The sequence below is a fragment of the Capra hircus genome, chromosome 11, assembly GCF_001704415.2.
Source record: "Capra hircus breed San Clemente chromosome 11, ASM170441v1, whole genome shotgun sequence".
NCBI lineage: Eukaryota > Metazoa > Chordata > Mammalia > Artiodactyla > Bovidae > Capra > Capra hircus.
In genome coordinates this window covers 22,335,547-22,351,751 of record NC_030818.1, presented here as the reverse complement: position 1 = coordinate 22,351,751, position 16,205 = coordinate 22,335,547, and the positions used below count along the sequence as shown (strand labels likewise).

General features: G+C 42.1%; 1 protein-coding gene across 4 annotated transcripts in view; it reads left to right on the top strand.

The window, feature by feature from the left end:
- The window catches only part of SLC8A1 (solute carrier family 8 member A1), a 382,769-nt gene that overhangs the window by 292,830 nt on the left and 73,734 nt on the right, over positions 1–16,205 (top strand). For 3 of the 4 annotated variants that reach the window (XM_018055162.1, XM_018055161.1, XM_018055160.1), the window contains exons 4-6: positions 52–69; positions 10,239–10,369; positions 14,494–14,593. In XM_018055162.1, coding sequence (XP_017910651.1) covers positions 52–69; positions 10,239–10,369; positions 14,494–14,593 — 249 coding nt within the window. Of the gene's footprint in view, positions 1–51; positions 70–182; positions 198–4,864; positions 4,934–10,238; positions 10,370–14,493; positions 14,594–16,205 lie in introns of all 4 variants that reach the window. The other variant, XM_018055163.1, reaches the window with a different exon arrangement.

Genomic DNA, 16,205 nt, shown 5'->3' with positions numbered 1-16,205 from the left:
GAGTGTAAATGAAATAAATGGTAACATTTATTTATTTTCTTTCTTTTTTAGGTGGCTTCACAATAACAGGTATGAATTTTTTAAGTCTAATGAGCCAAATTTTATTTTTTACTATCTGTTCTCACCATGTGTTATTTACATTTTAAAAAATTATTTCCCATTTTTATTTCCTTTTAATGAAGGGAAATACCTGTATGGTAAGACAATCTTTTAAAATGTTCTTCATTTTATCCCAGTTACCCTTAAATATCAAATAAGAACCGTGTCTTACTTATCCTGAATTAACCTTTAGCTGTGGTACACGGTGTGCTGTTGCTGACTTTACACATTTAATGTTTTACACATTAACAATGGGTGTGTTGTGTTTATTTATGAGCAAATTGGTATGGAGAACCTGTAATTGGTCGTGTTTTGACACTGATCAATTTACAGATATACACATAGTGTTGATAATGTGAGGAAACTCTGCTAGATGCTCCAGAGAGTACCAGAATAAATACAATGACTGCTAGTCTCAAGGAAGCAGAGGAGTTGACATCCAAGCCAACTCCCTGGCCCGAGCTCAGGATTCTAATCATAGATAATGTCCTATTGGGAGAAGACAAAGCAGGGCTTCGCTCTGCCCACCACACCCTTCTGAGAAGTTTTAGCATTCTTAACATGGTAACGAGTAATATGTCTGCCACTTGAAGTGGACGACAAAGTGTTCTGTAAAAACTCCATATTCTAGTTAAAAAATTTTAAACTCTTAAATTCAGAATGGTACCCAGCCACTGTTGATTGCATTTTTAAGCACAACTTTAAAGCTATTTCCTTATTTATAGAAGGGTGATATTTCCTTACCGCATCCTCTCTTTTGACCTTAAATATTTTTGCACACTTTCAAAATCATCCATGTAGATTTAGAGAGGGAAGTAAATATCCTTCTAGTTTGTCTGAAGCTGCAGGTTGAAGATGTCTCTAAAGGCTATCCCAATGGTTGTGGCATTTTCCAATACAATTATGTAGATATCAATAATCTAATTATTTTTTTCTGAAACAAGATAGTTAAACAAATATATTTAGAAAAGAAACATTCTCAAAAATTCTATTTGAAAATGTTATGGTGGGGGTTGGGGTTAACTTAAACCACCATCAGTGTAAAATCATGATTAGGAAGTTTCAACATGATTCTGTCAAAGTGGAACTTTCTGAATGCATCCAATTTCACATGGACTATTGCTCTCCACTGCTTTCTCTCCAGACACAGAGTTTAATGACAAAATAATTCACAGGCTCTTGGAGACATATAATTTGAAAAGGATAGAAATGTTCAGCAGGGCAAGTGCTCATAGAGAATTTCTTAAACCTGATTCACCTGACTTTTTCCTAGGTCAAGTCTTCCCGGTTCTGCACTGCCAATGATGCTAGTTTTGAATCTGAAAGCAGGAATGTACATTTACTTTTAAAACTTTAATCTTTTCTTTTTCATCTTATCATTTACTGAAGTCTTTTTGGAAATATTCTGATTCAATCACCCAATAAGTAATTGATCCTTGTGTGCATTGAGGAAGGTAGGAATAGTAGTATCCACTGCTTGGCCCTGAGACCTTCACACAGTCTTTAGGGTAGATAGAATCTCTTGTTAAAATGTATCGATGTGTTTGGATATCTTCCTGTTTTATCATTGACTTTGTCAAGATTTTACTTTTAGGGGCTTTCTTATGTATCACTTGAAGCATCTTTCTTTTTAGTAAGTAATTAATGGTATCTAATTTTCTTTTCACGGAAATTGTTCATATCAAGTTCTAGAATACCTGACTAATAATATGTAACATTTTCTGTCTTGGATACATTATGCGTCCAAGAGGACAGAATCATGTCTTTCAAAGGTTTTCTACTATTTCATATACTTCATTAAGCTATTTCTTATGGTTCAGATTTTAATCTCCAAGAGCAGTTTTTCTGGTGTTACCACCTCTTCCCAAAACTTGCAATGATGCAGTTAAAATGAGAGAATTTGCAGACCCTCTGAGGATCTCTACATCGGTTTGTTCCTCTCACTTTACATGACCCTTCTTCTCTTGAACCAAGAATATCTGGGATCCACTCTCTATAGATACCTCTGGGGAAAGTTCTAAAATGTAGGTCTCAGTTCAGTTCAGTCGTGTCCAACTCTTTGCGACCCCAAGAATTGCAGCACTCCAGGCCTCCCTGTCCATCACCAACTCCCAGAGTTCACTCAGACTCATGTCCATTGAGTCAGTGATGCCATCCAGCCATCTCATTCTCTGTCGTTCCCTTCTCCTCCTGCCCCCAATCCCTCCCAGCATCAGAGTCTTTTCCAGTAAGTCAACTCTTCGCATGAGGTGGCCAAAGTACTGGAGTTTCAGCTTTAGCATCATTCCTTCCAAAGAAATCCCAGGGCTGATCTCCTTCAGAATGGACTGGTTGGATCTCCTTGCAGTCCAAGGGATTCTCAAGAGTCTTCTCCAACACCACAGTTCAAAAGCATCAATTCTTCAGTGCTCAGCCTTCTTCACAGTCCAACTCTCACATCCATACATGACCACAGGAAAAACCATAGCCTTGACTGGACAGACCTTAGTCGGCAAAGCAATGTCTCTGCTTTTGAATATGCTATCTAGGTTGGTCATAACTTTTCTTCCAAGGAGTAAGCGTCTTTTAATTCCATGGCTGCAGTCACCATCTGCAGTGATTTTGGAGCCCCCCAAAATAAAGTCTGACAGTTTCCACTGTTTCCCCATCTATTTCCCATGAAGTGATGGGACCAGATGCCATGATCTTCATTTTCTGAATGTTGAGCTTTAAGCCAACTTTTTCACTCTCCTCTTTCACTTTCATCAAGAGGCTTTTTAGTTCCTCTTCACTTTCTGCCATAAGGGTGGTGTGATCTGCATATCTGAGTTTATTAATATTTCTCCTGGCAGTGTTGATTCCAGCTTGTGCTTCTTCCAGCCCAGCGTTTCTCATGATGTACTCTGCATAGAAGTTAAATAAGCAGAGTGACAATATACAGCCTTGACGTACTCCTTTTCCTATTTGGAACCAGGCTGTTGTTCCATGTCCAGATGTAGGTCTACATAGTGAAAAGCAGCTGCAAGCCCTGAAGAGCTTTCCTTTGAAGTCAGTTTGAAGCTTTGAAGTCAAGGCTTTGAGACACAGGAGCAGTAGAGAAGAATTAATCTAGCTCTTGGACTTTGCCTGCAGATTTACACAGTCTTTGCAGCTGAGTTTGAAAATCTAATTTAAATCAGGATATATGGAAATTGAAAAAGTCATTTAGTCCACAACGCAGTGTCTCTATTTCAGAAATGTCATTAGTAGTGGACATTAAATGCTGGGGATGCTTTTGGAATTTGCAAATCTTCCCCTGGTGCTGCTTATCTTTGCCTCATTGGAAGGCCCTTGTTGTTGTCTATGATGTAATCCCCCCTTGACCCTCCAGGCCCATAACATTATATAACCCTTATTACGTTATAGCACATTAGAATCTGGAAAGCATCTCTTATTCATTATATCATTTGATCTTCAACCTTACAGGATAAGACTTTTTCTCACTTACAGGAGAAGAATGAAGGTTCAAAGAGATTAATCAATCTGCTCCAACCACTCATCCAGGGCTCAGAGCTTGACCTTTACGTCCAAGGCCATGTGATAACTGTTTCCAGCACTTTCAATTCCTTCTTCCCAACTCATACATTCCTACTTGCATCTTAATCCCATTTCAATCCAGAACCTCCACAGTGTCTCTTAAATACACTAGTATGAATTCCAAACAAATACAAAAATAGGAAGACCCCAAAGCAGGGAAATTAGAGTGCATTAATTTGGATATTGTTAATAAAATTAAGTATTCTGGCTCAGTTTGCAAAGAGAGAGGCATGTTTGATTCCCAAAAAGGGCAGCTAAATTTTGCTAATTAATTAAAAGTGCATAATAGTCAATATACCTCTTTAAAAGTTACTCTTCCGATCATATTATGCTTATCATATGATAGTTTTCATAAGGCACATGGCTTTCTAAGGAAGCCAAGCTATGAAAATTCCAACATTTGAACACACTTTAGACCCTCCAGTACTTGGGTTAGAAGAACAAATCCCCTTAAAATCTGACTTCTCTTAACACTTGAGAAAACTGAATCTGAAAAAAACACTTTGTCCAAGTATAGACAGCAAGCATACGGCAGAGTTTGCGCAGAGTGTGAATCTTATGATTCCCAGGTCAGTTATGGGAACTCTTGGTAGAAACCAATAGCAGGTGCATCTGTCAGTCAGATGTCAACTAGGAAATCCAGCCAGTCATGGTGACAGTGGAACACCCTTGCAAACCTGCCAGTGTTTATAGCCTTTTCCCCTCCAGACTGCCCAAGAAATAAATACGCATATTTTTTTAATATTATGTTACTTGATCCTCAAACAAGCCTGTGATATGGATAGAGCAGGTACTACTATCTCCATGTTACATATGGGAAAGCTGGGGAAATGGCCTGTTCAAGGCCATGTTGTTGGCACCAATAGGCTCTAAAAGGAGCACCAGGTGCTTTCTGTAGTTTGGTGATGCCTCTGGAAGCAGGCGCGTGAAGGACACGGTTAGTACGCTCAGACGCCTGCAGGAATGTGGCTGCATCCCTGTCCGTGACGTGTGTGCTCCATAGAAACAATCTGGCTTGGCTCCTAGAACCCTTGCCCCACTGACCTGCTCTCTTCTGTGACCTACAGAACAGTGACTTCTGACCACTCAGTCCCCAGACTAACACTGTGTGTGCTATATGCCTTTGGGTGTGATGCTTACTAATTCCGCAGAGCTCTGCTGGCAAACCAGTACCATCCATTCTGCTGACTTTTGCCTGTCCTTTTGCTAGGCCAGCCTGTCTTCAGGAAAGTTCATGCTAGAGAACATCCACTCCCCTCTACTATAATCACCATCGCAGGTACTCGTTTCCTCATGGGCCTTGAAAACCACAGTTAACCGCCTTCAAGTGTTCTTTGGGTCTTCAGATATTCAGTTCAGTTCAGTTCAGTCGCTCAGTCGTGTCTGACTCTTTGCGACCCCATGAATCGCAGCACGCCAGGCCTCCCTGTCCATCACCAACTCCCGGAGTTTACCCACACTCATGTCCATCGAGTCAGTGATGCCATCCAGCCGTCTCATCCTCTGTCTCCTCCTGCTGCCAATCCCTCCCAGCATCAGGGTCTTTCCAATGAGTCAATTCTTCGCATGAGGTGGCCAAAGTATTGGAGTTTCAGCTTTAGCATCAGTCCAAGTGACACAATTCAGCCCCTGTTCCCACTGAAACATTGCTATACATGGCTTCTCTGCAGTGGGAGGGGTGTCCTGGGTCAGCCACAAGACACCACCACAACAGCCCAGGGTAGGAAGCATGGCGGAAGGGGCAGCATGGACCTATAAAGGGGACTCTGTGCAGAGGCCTCCCAAGTTTCAGTATATTCCAGATTTCTTGCAAATCTCGCTTCTCAGGCATGGGTCTTTTATTCCAAGTATTACGAAGTATGTTTAAAAGCAAGCTGACTTTCTTCTCAGAGTCTGCCTTTCCTGCCTCCAGGCAACATGATGTTAGCCAAACACAAACAGATGACGGTGCATCTGTGGGGTTTCTCCAGAGAGGAACGTTGACAGGGTGACTCAGGAATGACAGAACTGTCCCATATCGACAGTAGGGTTAGAGCCCAGTTTGAGCTCCTTCTCCCTGTCACCAAGTCTCTGGATGAGGACACTGATACCCACTCTCCAGTTGTCACCATCACCCATCACTGGCCGTGGCGACACAAGCACGCCTCAGTAGGACTTCCCTTGTTTCTCGTATCCCGCACACCCACTTAATCATCATGCAGCCCTGACTGCAGAGTTGTTCCAGAATATTCCTCATGGAAATAAATTATGGGCCTCCTTAGGTTCTAATCAGAGAGGCCAGCAAATTGCTGCAAACTGCCAGGGAATATCTGCTCTCAGATTTCTCCCCTACAGATGATTTTATCCCAGGATTATTTTCTGTCTTGTCAATACTGATTTGAACCGTGGCTCTTCATTATGCATTTGATCTTTAAGTGGCTTTGTTTTTTAAGATCATGATGTCACATAATTTATTATCAACTTCTCAGTAAAATAAGTGAGTTTAAAAATAGGTACAGGTATATGTACACATGGGGCTTCCCAGCTGGTGCTAGTGGTAAAAATCTGCCTACTAATGCAGGAGACATAAAACACGTGGGTTCGATCCCTGGATTGGGAAGATCCCCTGGAGAAGGGCATGGCAGCCGACTCCAGTATTCTTGCCTGGAGAATCCCCATGGATAGAGGGGCCTGGTGGGCTGTAGTCCATAGAGTCGCACAGAGTCGGACACAACTGAAGAGAGTCGGACACAACTGAAGCGACTTAGACACAAGCTTACAAGCTTATGTACATATACAGATAGAGAGAGGGGGAGAATTAAACAGAAAATTTCTTCTATCTGAGAAGCCAAACAAAAAGCACAGCATGTGCATAAAGAAGAAAATGAAACTGACTTGACCATATTAAAATGAACTGCATTTGATCCAACACTCAAAGCGACAAGAAACATAATAGTTGATCAAAAAATGTGCTATTAGACTATTTCCCTATTCAATAAAAGCTATCTAAAGAGAAGACACTTTTAAAAAATTGCTTAGCTCTCCTCTTTGCCAGTTTCAAAAATCTGGATAATGAATGCTAACTTATCTGTATCACTAGAGTAGTAGGCCTAACTCAGTCATGTCTGACTCTTTGCAATCCCAAGGACAGAGGCCAGGCTCCTCTGTCCACGGGATTTTCCAGGCAAGAATACTAGAGTGGGTTGCCATTCTCTTCTCCAGGGGAGCTTCCCAATCCAGGAATTGAACCAAGGTCTCCTGCATTGCAGGTGGATTCTTTCCTAGCTGAGCTACCAGGGAAACCCATCTGTATCATTATAGAGCAATAAAAGGATTTATCCAGCTACTGTCTGTTACATATAAATATCTCCTAAGTGTTCATGACATTTATTAAGTGAAAATAGCCTTGACCCTACTATGACACTAAGCCTTTGTGCTTTGACTTTTCTCGGCCTGGAATAGCACTTCGTCCTCTATTATACCTCCCAGCCAGCCTTCCCACCACCTTCACCTGGTGAGCTTCTATACATGCTTCAAGGTAAATTTCAAAGTATCTCCTCTCTCTTGAAGCTTTCCCTGATTCCCTGGGGCAGAGGGAAGCTTCTCCCTCCCCCTGAATCTGCAGTCCTTAGCTTGTTGTAGTAGAAGTTGCCCGATCTATATGCCTCACTTCCCACTGGACCATGAGTTCCTAGAAAAGGGAATGGGGTTGGAAGGCCTCAGTGTGCTGACGTATGGTAGGAGTGTGATGACACGTGTGAAATGATTGAATAGTCTTGCTATGCACAGAGCAAATAGAGACTTTTCTAATGGTGAATTGGACAGTCACATGACGAATACTTAGTAGGCACCTAGAACTTTATCCTACTACCTCATAATAGGCTCTGGGGGATGTGAGGGCAGTTCAGAGAGCAATGAGACATATTGTTCTGTCTTGTAAAGTTTTTATGCAGGATATTTGTATGTAAATGTGGTTTTTTGAGAGGGAAATGGAAACCCACCCCAAGTATTCTTGCCTGGAAAATCCCCTGGACAGAGGATCCTGGCAGGCTACAGTCCTTGTGGTCACAGGAGAGTCAAAGCCTACTTACTGACTAAAGAGCAACAACAAAAGGTAGTTTAAATACAAAAAAGTAGTATATTAGAAGTGTCCATGTTTAATATATGCACACAACAAATACTGAGAACTAACTTGTAGTGGTCATTCCTAAGCAAGTCAGTTGAAGGATATTTCATGCAATAAGAGATAAAGTTTTGAAAAATAAGTAGGATTCAGCTAGGTGAAAATGGGGAAGATTTTCTAGATGGGTAGACAGTAGGATAAAGTGTGGCATTAAATTCAAGTCAAGTCTGGAAACAGAGTGTAGAAGGAAGCGATAGGAACCAGGTGCCCTGCTTTTCTTTGGTTTGAAATCTGTTCGGATAGTCCTAAATCTTGGTCATTCTCATACCTCTCCTGCATTATTTCGTTGGCTTCATACCAACTGTACAGTTATGTGCTCCAGCCAATGTTTTGCCTCATGTTTTTACTTCACTAAATTCATTAAAAAAAAAAAAAAAAACAAGTCACTAACACTAATGGAAAGCTAGTATTTGTCATAAATACAAAATAAGGTTAAAAATTTTAGGATGAAAATAGTTATTAACTTCTATCTCTATGCAGTCCAGTGCTCTATGCCTGAGAAATGTTTTCTCTTTCCTAAAGGATAATGTCAGGAACTAGTTACAGATGTAACATCCCCCAAATAAGCATGTCTTCGTCATCAGAAGGACTCAAGGATGATTAAAAAGGGAATAACCTTTTTGCTCACTACATGATTTGATTTCATTTACTACCATGTCCATATAGTTAATGTCATGTTCCAAATGATTTCATTTTGTGAAATGCAGTTTAAAGTCATGCCACTGTATTGTATCACCTTTCTTTTGTAATCCCTCTATATTTTTATACCTAAATCAACTTGTGGAAGTGGGAGTGTGCTCAGTCGTGTCCAACTCTTTGCGACCCCATGGACTGTAGCCTACCAGGCTCCTCTGTCCATGGGATTTTCCAGGCAAGAGTACTGGAGTGGGTTGCCATTTCCTTCTCCAGGGGATCTTCCCGACCCAGGGATTGAACCCAGGTCTCCTGCATTGTAGACAGACGCTTTACCACCTGAGCCACCAGGGAAGCACAAATCAACTTGAATCCCATTAAAAACAACTTCCCATTTGTAAATAAACTATGAAAAGTGAACATAGTAAATATTCTTCCCCAATGTCTTCTAATTCAAATTAAAATCCAAGTGGCACTTTCACTTTCATATAAAATGCTAGCAGTGCCTCTAGCCCATCTGCTCCGTAACAACATGCCTAGGAACTAGTTTTCTGCATCATTTGCTGGTGCATCAGATGGACCCACCATGGTAGGGTCCCTCAGCAGAGGGAAGTCATGTGTCTTTGGAGAGGAAGGGAGTTGTGAACTCCTGCAATAGCTGATGCCTAAATGCAAAATGCAAGGAGTCTGGGCTCAAGTCCTTCCCACCCTGATTGCTCCCCAGTCCATAGATTCCCATTGCAGGCAGTTTGCCTAGAAGGTTCTAGAAATGAGGGCATCAGGGCTGCAGTCTTTCTGTGCCACCAATACTAGATCCTTGTCTATGAGGTCCATTCAGCTCAACTGTGAGGGGAAGTGGCCTGTCTTGCTCCACATCCTGAGCCTGAAGGACAGGGGGCTGAGTGATTATAGGAAGAGTGTGTGTCCTTCCCATGTGCATGGCCTTTTCAGTCTGGGATTTATTCAATGACCTTCACACAGAGAGGAACCAACTGTGAGCTTCCCCTCATTAATGGACTCTCAAGTCCATTAACATTTTCTTAGTACCCACGAGTTTCTCCTGGAGTGTAAATTACTTGGTAGTTCTGGACATAATCATGCCCCCCATGGTGAGTAGTAGTAATTCCCTGAAGGCCTCACACTCCCTCTTCCTTGTTTCCTTTAAGATTAACGTGATCAAGGTCCTCCCAACCCATCAGCTTTGCACCAGAAACAGACAGCCCTGGAGTACAGGCATCTTACTAAAATGTGGAATGCATGGATGCTTAGCTTCTTAACTTGCAGTAGCAAATAAGAAGCTAAGATAAGAATTTCCCATCTATCATCTCTTTGCCCCTGGGGCATTTTCTGTTGCCTCTTGCAAGTAGAGAGGAGGAGACCAGATTCTTTCACCTGGCAGCTTTAATTGTGTTTCCTCTTCCTCATGTGCTAAAAGGATGTGTACAAACGGCCAGGTGAACCGGCATCCTAGGGAACACCTGGGTGATTCCCTCATCATAGATGCCATATGGCTGAGTTTTCCCAGGGATATGATCCTGTCAGTTGCTTTTCCTGATCTGTTCTTTGGCTGGTGATTAGTTTCTGGGATGTTTTGATCACTTGCTGTCACCAGTGATCACGGCCCCACATGACAGGCATCTGTCCAGTTCTCCTCTCCCTGCAGCATCACCCCAGGGACTTCCAGTAGGTCATCAGGACTTCCTTCCTTCTTGGTGTCCTTGTTTCAGGATCCAGGGATTTCCAAATAAAATGGAGTCTATCCTCAATCTCTTGCCCTTCCCTTTCACAGATGAATATGATGACAAGCAGCCACTGACCAGCAAAGAAGAGGAAGAGAGGCGCATTGCAGAAATGGGGCGCCCCATTCTGGGAGAGCACACCAGACTGGAGGTGATCATTGAAGAATCCTACGAGTTCAAGGTATGCTTATCAGCATTGCCCATCAGGAAGGCCGGGCCCATCTCTGGACCCAGACATTTCATATTGTCGGTCTATGCTGTATGATCCATCCAGAGAGAGGAACTGGCTCACTGATGGAGAGAGCATCAGAGCAGAAATGGAATTCGAGAGTTGGTAGGGAACCAACGGATCTTGTAAACTAAACAGCATCAGAACCAGGGTCTGGGGTTCTGGTTCAGACCCTGATCACTAACAGGATCCAAGGTGCCCTAAAGGGAGGCTTTGTCCAAGAGGACAGCAAGGAGAGGCAAAGATGGGTTCTAAGAGACTGTTATGTGTGGAAGAAACCATGCTTTGTTTGAAAGAGCTAGTCAATCTAGTAGAAGCAAAGCCTTGGCACTGCTAAAAACGAGGCTTTTGTTTGGAGGGAGGTTGGTAAGCTCTCCCCATGGAACACGCGATCGATAAGCTCTCGTGTATATGTAGTCATCTTCTCAAGATCCTAGGACACTTGAGTACAGTCTGCAAGCTGAGGGTAGAGTGTGTAACCAGAGAGTTTGTCATCAGACAAAAAATTAGATTTCCAGTTCTTTAGAGAAAAGTCATTTTTCAGAAGTTAAGCAAATGGACCTTAGGGTGAGCTTAGGACTTAGAGGTGAAACTTTCCATCTGTTCTTAGCTGCTTACTGAGCCCTCATCCCACTCCCACCCCATCTCACTCACATGGTCCTCCCTCCTAGAAGCCCCCCAGTAGAAGTGCACCTGCGTTCTTCAGTGGGATGTGAAAAGGTTTCCAGAACTACACGCCAGAGCTCAGCAGCATTTTCCCCACTTATTTTTGAAAAGCAGATTCTGCTTCTGTTTGGAAGACCAGAATGAAGAATCCAAAAGGGAGAATCAGGCCACCAGCCTAGAAACCAGAGCCCTCTGGATTGTATCTGGAGTTTTCACGGTTGTGACTTCTTTGCCTTTTGCTGGGCCTGTTCATTATTTTTTTTAATTTAGTTCACAAAGGAAGGTGCCTGATAGGAGATAGGTGGAAAGAAAAATTTCTTTGCAAATTAAAGTGCCATTCAAAAGATAAAAATGCAATTAAACTTTCCCCTTCAGGCCACCATGGATGTGTTAACTCGTCCTTTCAGCCATTCCCACCGAACGAAAGAGCAGGATAGACACTGGGACCAGTGCTTTCTAGGCAGACCCCGACCATCAGAACCCACCTGGTGTTTGATCTGGAACCTGGCCAGCTGCACACACATGACTGACATGTACACATGTTCCCTGAGATGAGGCACAGAAATCTTAGCCTGTCTTGTTTGTGGACCACTCTGCTCATGTGTCCATCTTCACTCTCCCTCATGCACCCCTTTTCACCTGGAATCAGAGAGAGCCTGGTGCCACTTGTAGCAGCAGACTCTACAGCGTGGCATTTCTGTAAACACTAGTTCCCCCACCCTCCCAGGACTTGCTGGGGAATTATTTTGTGCCCTCTCTCCTGGAACAACCCTGAGCTTTCCCCTTCTGTGCACCCATGACCAGGAAGAACAATCACAGTCACTTCCTTTAGGAAGAATTGGGTTGGGTATGGCAGGGCACAGTCTTCTAGGCAGCAAAACTTTCTTGGGTTCAGAGCTCTTTATGGTAACCACACCAATGATCCAAGCATTTGAAAGTCACCCAACACTCTCTCCATAAGTCTAGTTGTTTGCGATACTTATCTTTCTAGAATAGCTTCCAAAGGATATGTCCTCCCATGTCCTCAAGAGTTCATCAGTATGTTTACTATTAACACTAAAGGGCACATTGGGTTATGTTTCTGAAGTGCCTTCAAGGATTAATGTTGATATCATTTTATTCTCTTAAGAATTTTTTTCTAGACCATAGCTGTTTTAAAGAACTTGTTCAGAACCCTCAGAACTGCATCAAAGACCCAAATCTGGAGTCACATCTAACAATATTCAAGTCTGCTTTGCCCACTGGGTTCTTATTTACTATCTTCTGACGTAGTACTGGATTTTTTTAACACCTGTGACTGAGGGTGAGGTTAAAACAATTGCCCACAGTCAAGTGCAGTAAAGAGCTAACAATGGACATTTAGGAAATCTCCAGGCCAGTGTCGATGGGAATGCTCAAGTATAAAATTTTAAATTCATCTTATTCTTTCATCTCCTCCTATAGGTCAAGAGAGGACATGTATGTAAATTAAGTCCTGGGAAGAACCCAGGCTATCTCATAGTCCCCTAGGGTTAACATGAACTGAAGTTTATGATCTACCTGAGGTTTTACATATATATATATACATTTCAAGTTTAGTTTATCTTAAAACTTAGCTCTTTAGAGATTTCTGAGGCAATATTGTTTGAGGTATTTAACTGTTAGAGAAGATTCTCTTCTCAGTTATTCATCCTCCCGGTGATGGGATTCTCAGCCTTGGTTTTAGAATAAAAAGGGTTCCTTTGGAGAGGCCTGCCCCAAGTTTCCATCACATTTAGGAAAAGTCAAGGTCATTTCTTGTTACATTCTACAGAGAACTTTGAATTGGCATCAACCATGATGCTTGGATGACTTAACAAGGTTGGCTGAGTCGAGAGAAAAGTCAGAGGCTTGTCATGTGCTTCTAGTTACGGCAGTCCTGATGATGACAGCTATTATCAGGGCCACTAACAGTTCTAGACACAAAGCTGGAGGCCGAAAGGTCACCACCCTACAGAGAAACAACCTGGCAAGGGATGATGTTGAAAGGACAGAGTGGGCCCGTTGGAGATGGGCCCTTTCAGGTTTATTATCCTCTGAATATTTCACTTCAGTTCCAATGACAGTTGTACTTGACATTCTGATGTGGCTTTGGCCTTCCGGATGGACCCTTCAGATCACATGTTCCTTCCTCCTGATTAGCTGATAACATGCTCTCTTTCTCTCTCAAACCTTAGTCAATTCAGGGACACTGCCTTAAACATGTACAGGTTTTGACCTAAGACAAATGATATGTGTTTTCTGCCTCTTTGCAATGAGTGGGAATTCGAGGAAGCTCTGACAGTAAGTGTGGGCGTGTGGTAGCTTAGTCGGGCGGTAGTCTCTGGGAAAAACGGCCTCAAGTCCCAGAAATGACCCTTCTCCTTGCAGTTGCTGTGATTTGTGGTAGTGCTTTGGGTGCATCTGCTTCCTTAGTTTTCTCGTGAATGCTTGGCTGCTCCTGTTGTCCCATGAACTGACATTTATGTGGAAAGCTGAGAGTGCTAATTGTACAGAACGAAGCTTAAAACAAGTCTTAAAAAAAAGAAGAAGAAGTGACTCAGTATTAGTAAAGCAGTGGAAAACTTACTGCAAGGTCATTGCAGTGTGCTGTAAACCACAGGCCCCGACCTCCAGGATCTAATGCCTGATGATCTGAGATGGAGCTGATATAATAAAAATAGAAATAAATGCATGATAAATGTAATGTGCTTGAATCATCCCAAAACCATTCCCACCCCAGTCTGTGGAAAAAAATTGTCTTCCACGAAAGTGATGCCTAAAAGGTTAGGGACTACTGGCCTAAACCATACAAATTGACCTTTTCTTGGCTTTTCTCATTTGCAACAGGAGTCAGGTGAGATGAATTCTCTGATAGCCATTAGTCTTACAAAACCAGTAGCCAAAGAAAAATCCATTTATTGATGATCATACAGCAGCAGTCTTGAGACTCTGCTGTTTGGCTGCATTTTACTGGTCAACAAAAATATAGTAAGAATAGGTTTTAATTTTGTAATCTCTGCCACTTCTGGATGTTCACTGATAAATAATGCTGAGCAGGGCATAGATAAATTCAGTTGCAGACAGCACACTCTAGATGAAGCCAAGAGAGAATCAAGTTCATGAAGCATACATCCTCTATTCTAACCACTGAGGCTATTCTTCCTTGGCCATTAGGCATTGAAGGAGGATTGTATTTGCTACAAAGAAGTTTCCATTTCAGGATGTTTCCAAGTCAGGACTGTGCTTGTTTGCATAAACATAACAGTGTTTGATGTCAATACTGTTGTTCTGAGCCTAACATCTGCTACCCTTTATATAACTCTGGGGTTTCAAAATCAAGGAGGTCTGAGATTTCCTGGAGGCCTTAACCAACCCAGCCGTTATTATCTGATTCTTTTCAACCTTTCTAGAGTACTGTGGACAAACTGATTAAGAAGACAAACCTAGCCCTTGTGGTTGGGACGAACAGCTGGAGAGAGCAGTTCATCGAGGCTATCACTGTCAGTGCTGGTGAGTTCCTTTCTATGAATATTATGAATGTCATTCATTACAAGCTTACTTTTCCTGCCATAAACACTTGGTCTATGTCAAAGCACCAAAGATTCTCTGTGATGAAATTAAAAGAGAAATAAATGTATTTGTAGCATATATGCACATTTTGGGGACAAATTTAGACTTTATAGATGAAGTAAAAGTCTTCAAACAGAACTTCCTTCTCTGTCTACATTGCGTCTTTCTCTCTGGAAATAGACAAGATAAATTTAAAGCCTTGACATCTCAAACTCATGGAGAGCCAATCACAGGGCTTTGTCTGGAAATTTTCCTGAGAGCAGAAGTGGCCAAGTGTAGGTCAGAAAGGAAGCAGCAATATCATTGGTGGGGCAGGGTGACATGAAGACCCTTCACCGCCACCATCTGCATCGTTTTAAACTCTCTTCAATAGCATTAAGTGTTTGCACTGGCTCTGGACATAAAAATAGAATCACATTCTGTTTCTTCCTGTACATGCAAAGTGAAGAGTTTTATTTAGGAAAATCCTGCAAAATGAAGTGTGCTGCAAACACAAGGAGCCAGACACCTGAGGAAATTAAATTCAGAAAAATGTATCTGTTTCATGGATCGCCAAGCCTTGTCCATTCTCTGTGTGATTGTATAAAGGTGGAGGAAAGCCCCTTTCAGAGATTCAGGAAAGCACCACCATCAAGTTCTTCTGCTGCATTTCCACTGGTTCTTTCTCTCTAAAGATCCCCGCAGGCTCATCCTCTACTGTTGGCAATCAATGAACAAAACTAGAATTTTCTAGGTAGTGATTCCCAGACTGTAAAATATGGGAACAGCATCACTAGAGGTTGGATCATGACTTCTAACACAACCCCCTCTTTCCAATCTGCCAGAGAATAATTTGACAGATCTCCCAAATACTGTGGGAACCGAGGATGGTAAAGGAATGTTTGTGCCTGTTTATTAGTAGTACTGTTTATAACCACACTTTGGTTTCTTGCAATGGAGTCCACAGTGGAAATTTATGAACAGTAAATGATGAGTAATTGCTTAGGGGGAGTAAATTTGAAATTTACACATAAATTCTAATGGAGGTGAGGGACTCCCTGTGTTATTCTTTTTGGACTGCTGTCACAAAATACCAGAGACTGGGTGGACTTGTAAACTACAGAAACTTACTTCTGGCAGTTCTAGAGGCTGGAAGTCCAGTGTGAGGGCCTGGTAGATTTGGTGCCTGGTGAGAGCCAGCATCCTGGTTCATGGACAGCTGATTTCTCACTCTGTCCTCACATAGGAGAAGAGATGAGGGAGTGCTTCAGGGTCTCTCTTTTTAAAAAATGTACTGCATTATAGTTGATTTGCAGTGTTGTATTAGTCTCTGGTATACAGCAAAATGATTCAATGATACACGTACATATATTCATTCTCATATAGGTTATCAGAATTTTGAATAGAGTTCTCTGTGCTATGCAGTAGGTCCTTGTTGGTTATCTTATATATAGTAGTGTATGTATATTCATCTCAAGTTCCAAGGGCATTAATCCTGTTGATGAGGACTTTAACCTGATGATTTTATCATTTTCCGAAGGCCACACTTCCATATACCATTATATCAGGAATT